This window comes from Pteropus medius, unplaced genomic scaffold, assembly GCF_902729225.1.
Source record: "Pteropus medius unplaced genomic scaffold, Ma_sr-lr_union100, whole genome shotgun sequence".
NCBI classification, from domain to species: domain Eukaryota; kingdom Metazoa; phylum Chordata; class Mammalia; order Chiroptera; family Pteropodidae; genus Pteropus; species Pteropus medius.
Genome location: NW_024346062.1, coordinates 7,378,259 through 7,387,245, shown reverse-complemented (window position 1 = coordinate 7,387,245; position 8,987 = coordinate 7,378,259). Strand labels below are relative to the sequence as shown.

Below are 8,987 nucleotides of genomic sequence, written 5' to 3'. Positions count from 1 at the left end.
ATTCTTAATGGCAAAATAAAGCATCTTCATAGTCTGTAAACTTTCATACATGATTGGCTATTATAATTTATCAATATCTCTTAAAGCAAATTCTAAAAATGAGATCATTAAACTAGTAAAATTAACATTGCATTTCGAATTCTCCAGTCTCCAAACAGCTTGCTCAAAAAGCACTTTTTCATGTCATAATTAAGTTGTACTTTTCATCTCAAGGTTTGAACCAAGTTTAAATTTCAATTCTATAATCTAATTTATCAATCCAAAGATCTATATTTTGCTTCAAAACTGTCTTTGTTCTGGAAATAACATAATCCCCACCACTGAAATGTATCAAAATTAATTAAGGAAAAAAATTAGTTTTAAAAATGCGAATAGTTAAGAATATTGCCTCACTTATTGTAATGATGTTGTTGACAAAAATTCTTTTCTAGATGTGGAATAGTAATTAATTAATAAATATTTTTAGAATACTTGCCAGATGTAAGGTATTATGTGAACATCATAGGTGATAGATCCTAAAAACAAGATCCCTATTTTAAGGGAGTCACACATTAAAAAAAATCAAACAACAAGGCAACGCAAATTACATTTAAAAGCCAAGAGAGTGAAGCAAATTTCAATGAGGAAGAAGAAATTACAGTAAACTGGAACAGGTAAGAGAAGTAACAGAAGTAACAGAATTTAAGCTAGACGGACCTAAAGGAAATTTGTATAGACAGGAGTTTGGGGCACTGCAGTCAGTATAGTAGCAAGCACAAAAACTGAGAAATAGAATGCAACATTGGCCTCACCTAGGAGCATGTAAGAAGTAGAGAATCTTGGTCTCCGCCTACTCAATCTAACTCTGCATTTTAACAAGAGCCCTAGGTGATGTGTATTTATATTCAAAATTTAAAAACACTCTCTTAAAACATAAGACAGCAAAGTTTTTCTTAAAAGGTCACAATCTAAGTATTTTTGGCTTTGCAGACCATATATAGCCTCTGTCTCAACTATGAGCTCTGCTGCTCAGCATGAAAAAAGCCATAAATGACAATATGTAAATTAATGAGTATGTCTGGGTTCCAATAAAACTTTATCATGGTGTCAACTTGACTAAAACAGGGTGCCCAGGTATTTGACTGAACATGGTTCTAGGTATGTCTGTGAAGATATTTCTGGATGAGATAAAATTTGAATTGGTAGACTAGGCACATTGCCCTCCTCAATGTAGATGAGCCTCATTCAATCTGTTGGAGACCAGAATGGAACCAAAAGAGGTAGTAAATGTGAATTCACTCTTTCTGCTTGTTTTCTAAATGCAGCATTGCTCTTCTGTGCTCAGGCTAGAACTTTGTATGTATGTATGTATGTATGTATGTATGTATGTATGTATGTACATACGTACGTACGTATGTATATATATAATCTTCTAATATATATACTCTGCCAATACATACAATCACCTAATGTATATAATCTCCTGTGAGTTCTGTTTCTCTGGAGAACACTGACTAATAGAGTTTGGGACACCAAAATTTGAATTTCATATAATTTTCATATGTCATAAAATACTATTTTCAACCATTTAAATTTTAAAAACCATTCTTAGCCTTCAGGCCATACAAAAACAGACATAGGCTGGATTTGGTCTGAGCCATAGTTTGCTGACTCCTGACTTAGAATACTGAGCAGAGAATAGAGATCCCGAAAACAAGTTAGCTTTTCAACCATTTTTATCATCTAAATTTTAGATTCTACAACAACAGAGGAATAATAATTTAAAAGGTTAGTAATTTTTATTACTCTATAACCAAAGGATATTTTAATCCAATTGTGAGAGAATGAATTTTTTTCTTCACCTTTTTCGGCCAGTGGGAATGTGGTCAGTAATAATTTTTTAATGGCCATTAAACTTCATTATGCTCATTTGTATGTGTATAAACATAAGGCCAAAAAATCATTAAGCATCTTCCATTATTTTCTCTCACAAAGGTAACCTGAAATGAAAGTATGGTTTTCTTTAATCAACCTAACATAAAAGGTGAAGGCTATCCATGATAAAGGCACTGGCATTCTCCCTGCCACCTGGCCTTTAAAAATCAACAGCATCGATGCAGCTAAAATAGTAGTTCTCAAAGTGTGGTCCAAGTTTCCAGCATTATCTGGGAACTAGTTACAAATGCATTTTCTTAGTCCTGCCCGAAACTGAGGGCTGGAGCCCAGCAATCTTCATTTTAATAAGCTCTCCAAGTGGGTATGTTGAAAACCACTGAACTCAAGAGAATTCTTGTTAATAATCCAGATTCCTGGGTCTCCACTCCAGACCTATTGAATGGGAATCTCTGGTTTACATTTTAACAAGCTCACAGATGACTTTTATTCATATTTAGAAGTCACTACTTTAGAGTTGCTGCTTCTCTTTCATCCCACCACCTCACTCAACTTATAGGACTTTGCCAAATCCTATAAATTTTACACTTGCAAAAACTTCCAAACCTACTGCTAATCATGAGAAAAAACGATTTTTATAAACACGGATTCCCAACTCTGCTCTAGAATTACACACAAAAATATATAAATGTATTATATCTCATGCAGCATATGTTATAGTATACATGATACACTATCTCTCTATCTGTAAGAAAGGCAGGGAATTCACCTTTATAATCCCAAATTTGATGTAGTTACTCCCAAAACATTTGGGCTTCATCATGAGAATTGACCCTCTTGTTCTATTTTAATTATTTTAATGTGGACTTTATCAAGTCCTCATTATTAAAATAATCACAAATAATTTCCAAATTAAAGTAATACCATTTTCATAATTTTATTCTGCCACTCAAAAATTTTTACTCTATAACATACAGATTACTCATCTTGATATTCAAGACCCTGTGCCAATCTTCTTACTAGTTCATATCTCAGTTAATTCACCTAGTCTCCATCCAGGCAAGCTATACTATTTTCTGGTCTCTAGATTTGTATCTTGTACTTTACGCCCCTCTATTTTGCCCAAGAAGATCCTATATACCTGAAGCCCCACTCCTCTCAATATCAATACAAATTCAAATTCACATAAATATTATATCTTTCAATTAGGCTATCCTATGAGTCCACGAAGTAATAACATTTATTGAACAAGTTGTAGAAGCCAGTCACGCTGCTATATCTTCACATGTATTAACTAATTTAATCCTTGCAACCACCTTATAAGATAGCTACAATTTTCTTTGCTGTTCAAAGGATAAAACTCAGGGTAAAATAGATTGAAGTAGCTTTTCCAAGAATACTCAGTAGCAAGTAGTCAAGCTGGGATTCTGATTGCAGATCCTGAGTTCTGAAACACTAGATCTACTGAGTCACAGATAAAATCTTTCCACCCTGTTAAATTGCTATAAAACTGTGTTTGAAATGATTTGTGGTATATTATATGATTGACGTATTCACTCTTATTAATGGTATAAAAAAAGGATAAGTGAACAGATCACTCTCAATTATGGTTGTATCAGAACCAAGGCCAACTCTGCCTTTTGGGTTAACAGTGATCAAAACAAACAAACAAAGAAAAAACAAACAAACAAACCCACAGGAATTCCTTTCCTGTTGACCACCTAACCCTGGCTAGATAAAAGAGACACCAAGCCTTTGAACTGAACCATGGCTGGATGGGCTGGAATGAACTATGCTCTGTGTCTTGCATTGGATTCAAACCACGTATTGGTCTTGTCTGCAATAGTACCAGGTATCAGTGTGCAGGGGTAAGAAATTTTATTACTCAGCTCCCTATTCCGTCCTATCCAAGGTTACTGTCATTGAGAGGACTATATTTGTGCATGTCATAATTGTTTCACTACACTCTATGTACCCTGAGATAGAAACTATAAAATAGCCATTTTTATATCCCCATTACAATTATCACCACCACCTAACAATCAGTACCAAGTCTTGAGTATAGTGGTGATTTTGTAAGATGCTGAAATAGACATGGATTTCTAGAATTCACTCCTCAATATGTTGTCGTCTCTTTACACCTTAATTTTAAATAGTTTAAGAACAAAAGAAAAAGTGTTTCCATTTTGAGGGATTCCATTTAGATTAAGGAAATTTTTTAAATGCCGTTTCTTTTTATTTCTTTTCCTTTAGTAGTACTCTTGTTTTGGAAAAAGTAGGTATTTGCTGCAGGCAAATCCTTTTCTTTTGTTAATCCTAGCTTGACAACTGGGGGGTAAAAAACTAGAAAAGGATTTTAGAGCCAATGCTAATTGCATATATCAAATAGAATTGCAAAGAGCTTAATTGATTTTGAATATCATTGCAAAGCTATACTTAGATTGTCAGAAACCCATGTCAGTAGCTGAAGGGGTACAGTTTTGTCAGATTGTAAAGTAAGAAAGACATTGTGTTTTTGTGAGCATAAATGTGGTTTTATTTACCTCTAACACATCTTTTTTTCCCCTTGTGGCTCTGAAATCAGAAACTATGTAGATATGAGTATACTAGTATGCTTTGAAAATAAAGATTATAAATTAATCAGGCAGCTTAAAATATTTTATTAGACTGCAGAATTATTCCAAGTTGCACTCTCTCACCCTTCTTATTCCCTTTTTTTCCTTTACTCTTAAAATCAAGCAATCTGATCTTTATTTTCACAAAACATTAAGATCACTAGGACAGATTCTGAAGAGGGAAGAGTGCCCTAAAGCAAAAGAGAGGAATTCTTAGTACTCTCATGGGAAGCTTTGGCATGGCATTTAGAGCTTTGGTGTGGCAGTTGGTCACCTTTCCGTGGTGACAAATGGATGACCCCTGCTCTGCATCTCTTGATCTCTGATTGGCAATCCCTGGTAATGTCTGCAATTAAAATACTTAGATTGTCTAAAAATATATACTATAACACAATTTAATAACTGCAGCACAATAAAAGAGATTATGTTTACCTAAAAAAGTCACTGTAATCCTTCCTGTTAACATTCACTTCTGGGTAGTGCCTAATGAATTAATACTATGTTTGCTGTCAAATTTTGAATATTTCTATTACTCTTCTAGGAAGTATAGATTGTCTGTTTTGTTTTTTGTTGTTTGTCTGAAACATCTCCATCTAGTAGAGATTGTGATTTAAAAGTAATGGCAGTAGGGCAGGAAATGGAAGGGAATTGACCATGCATTGGTAATTGTTGAAATACATTTTCCTCTATTCTTTATGGTTGAACTTTTCTATAAATAAATAAGAGTGGAGAGAAACACTTGCTACTTTTTAGTTGAAACTAGAAATGGAAATAGGTAAAGGCACCAAGATCTAAGCTCACAGTCTGCCTTCTGCTGTAAATATAAGAAATATTTTTTGAGCACAAGAAATAAACATGTGCTCAACAGGCTGAACAGAAGAATGTCACTCAGGCAAACTGACTAGAGCAGCATTTGGCCTGGCTCACTTTAATATGAGTCTTAATGTTAGTGCAACAGCAACTTTATTCTGTACGTGGTTAATTTAGGTACAATTTCTTCTGATCCCAAAAGTATGGTCAATGTTAGTTTTCATAGACTAAGATGTGTTGAAGATTTTAAAAAATAGTTATACCAGAAACACCAGGTTTTTCATATTTGTCTTCCTAAATGAATTATGACATTCAGCAATTTTACTCATATCCCTGTGTAAATCATATTCTGCCATCTCTCTCAAATGCCCATTTTTATTTCCCTTTACATAAAACTAAAGGAGTTGTCAAATGCCTTTCAGAAAAAAATAAATAAAAAGAATTGTCATGGTATACGTAACTGTCAGGAGTCTAAGGCTTTATACATACACTCATTTACCTAAATCACTTCTTTTCCTGCCTATCTTTTGTATCTTTCTGTTTCTCCTTTGAAATTATTCTTCCTCATTATACCGTCTTTTAGGGTGCTCGCGATCTATTGAACTCATAACTTGCCATGTCCCTTCTTAAATTAAGTTGATATAAGTGGAGCCATTTTAATATAGAGCTAGGGAAGCCACTCCAGAGGAAGTGACTTTTGCATAATTTCCTCAAACTTCTGGAATGTTTGAACTGGGCAAAATAACCTTGGGACTGGGGAAAACCAATATTGTATTCCAAACACTGTCAAGCTTACAGGTAAGTAGACATCCTGACTACTAGGACTGAAAACTAAGGACAATCTTTAGATCTAGCACAATCATGTATAGCTAAAAATTAGCTTACTAGCACCAAGAGAAATTCCTTTCTTCTATTCAAGTAATAATTCTCTTCTCTTTCTCATAAAAACCCTTTGCCTTCATCCCATAATCAGAACATTATTTGGGTTTTTGCTCGAATCATTTCTTCCCTAATAGCTATTCTTTAATCTCAAAGAAATGCTTGTTGCCTCTCACTTTGGCTTTTGATTTTTAGGTTAACAACATTGCTATTCTCTTAGCCAATTTACCGATAAATGTTCGAGTGTCTGGATCTCCAAAGTGATGAACTACAAATAGTATAAGTTACAGGAATTCAAATAACTCTGGCAAACTCTACCCTTAATCACACTTGCCAAAATGGATCAATCAAACAAAAAACTCCCTTTCTTAAGCCTCTAAAAATACTTTCATAGAAAATAGAGTTAGAGATATCTTACCACCTCTTTTTAACTGTGTGGCCTTTTCGATATCTAAATTCTCTGTGTCTCATCATGTTTTTATTTATTGGTTTTTAGAAAAATTATTTGCTGTAGGTAAATTCATCTTCCTAACCCAATGTTTGATGCATGGGAGAATAGGGACAGATCATCAAAACCAGTAAAGGCTTTCGGAATCAATGTTAACTTTGTATCTCAATGCAATTTTGAAAGTACTAGTAACAACAACAACAAAAATGTAACTATTTTAAATACTAACAGCTAATTTTAAATTTCCCTTGGGGCAATAATGAAGATGGGAATCAAGAAAATCCTAAAACTACTTACCATACTTCGTGGCTTCCAAGATGGCAATAGGGAGAGAGGATTGGCAAGATCCAATCCAATCCAACAGAAAGGCAAGGAAAAAGGCACAGAAAAAGCATAGGGTAACATTTGTGGTAGAGCAGTAAAGAACAATACACATGCATTGTTGCTGGTTTTCCAACCCTGTTCAATTATCTCTGAAGTAGAAATAGTTGGCAGAGCTCCAAGCACACTCTCTTTAAAGAGCCAGGAATACTTCTGCCTTAGGACCTTGACTGTTCTAACTGCCCCCAAATTACTCCCACCTGATTGATAGGACTTATCCCTCAACTCTTTCAAGCCTTTGCTTAATGTCACCTTCTCAGTGTGGCCTACTCTGAATATTCTATTTAAAATTTGACACCCTCCCAAGTTCCTTCCCCATTTCTGATTCCCCCCATGTGAATTATTTATGTTAGCCTGAACATACCCTCACTTTACATTCCCTGAGATAACCCTGCCTGTCGCTTCTCCTTTAAATTTTGTAGAAAAGGGGCGGAGCTCTAGACGAGGTTCATAGAAAGGAGGGGCAAATCCATAGGCTCCATCCCCTTGCGTAGCAGGCGGAGGCCAGACGAATACGCGAGGTGTTCTCGCACTCTTCTCCGGAAGCGCGATTGCGGACGGAATTACCACGTGATTGTGACGTCAGGACTCCCGCGCCGGGCGGCCTGACGCCCTCGGCTGTCGTGGCGTGGCCGGTTTTCACCACGGTGTTGTGGCGTTTGCGGTCTTTTTCTCCAGACTACTTGGGCCTGGTCTCGGACTTAAGGATGTACCACAACAGTAGCCAGAAGCGGCACTGGACTTTCGCCAGTGAGGAGCAGCTGGCACGACTGCGGGCTGACGCCAACCGCAAATTCAAGTGCAAAGCGGTGGCGAACGGGAAGGTGAGGACTCCGGCTGCCGCCCCCTTGCCCTGGCCTCTAAATTCTTGAACAGCTGCGGGACATCCCCCACCTTCCCCACCCCCCTGGCTCCAGGAGGCTCCCTGCACCCCTCCTCCTCTCCTGGCTCCGCAGGTGCGCGTTCATCTGTTTAATAAACAGGCAAGCACCTTGCCAGATGCTGTGAGTACAGAGACCGACGCCATTCCATAGTTTAGTGGTAGATAAGTAACCAGTAACATGGCGAAAAAGACTTTGAGGGATGTCTACGTATGGTGAAACTAGAGCCATTCACTCGTCAAACGGGAATGTCGGGGAATGCTTTTCCCAGTAGTTGATGCTAAGATGGGGAACGAACATTCGAGGAGGACAGAGCCACAGGTGCAAAGTGGGAGGTCAAGTTGTATGGCGGGTTGGTGGAATGTTCTAGGTCCCGTGTAGTGGAAGCTGAGCACCTGTGCAGGAGAAGGTAGGAAACTTGCAAGTTGGAAGTAAGGAGTTTGAATTTTATGATCAGTGGTTGGGGAACCTTTGAAAGATTTTAAAAGGGGAAATTAACTTTATCAGATGCTATTCTAAGTAGACCTCTGGCATCCTGGCTTGTAGGGGGCAGGGTGGAGGGAGGGAGGCCCGGGACCGTTTGCACAAATTAATTGACGGAAGATGGTTTGGGTTATGGCCTGACAGTCAGGTTCTTCCTGTTGTAGCTCCCAACTACCTTTTCTGACAGTGCCCAACACCCATTTAACACTGGCTTCCCTTCAAATATTCCATGTCTCAGAACTGTTGGAACTGAGATAATATACTTTTTACCTTTAAGTCCTTCTATTGCGTATCACTTTGTGCTGCTCAAAGTAGTAGTATTGTGCTGTGTGCCAGGCAATATTCTAAGTATTTAGAAAGTGTTAGCTCTTTTAATACTCATAACTACCCTCTGAGGTACAGATTACTCTTATGCATGCTTTACAGCTAAGGAAACTGAAGAACAAAGAGGTTGAATAACTTCTCAAGGCTGTATTGCTAGTAAATGGCAGAATTGGAATTTGGACCCAAGGAATCAAGTTCCAGCATTCCTGCTCTAAAGCACAAGACCATGTTGTCTTTATAAAGTTAGCACTTGTGTTAGTTTCCCGGGGCTGCCATAAAAAAAATTACCACAAA

General features: G+C 37.1%; 1 protein-coding gene across 3 annotated transcripts in view; it reads left to right on the top strand.

The window, feature by feature from the left end:
- The first annotated feature begins 7,524 nt into the window (after positions 1 to 7,524).
- Positions 7,525 to 8,987, top strand: part of CCNH (cyclin H) — a 28,277-nt gene continuing 26,814 nt past the window's right edge. Inside the window, exon 1 of one of the 3 annotated variants that reach the window (XM_039875020.1) lies at positions 7,525 to 7,829. In XM_039875020.1, the coding sequence (XP_039730954.1) occupies positions 7,713 to 7,829 (117 nt within the window). In that variant the 5' untranslated portion in view covers positions 7,525 to 7,712. The other 2 variants (XM_039875018.1, XM_039875019.1) reach the window with 2 other exon arrangements.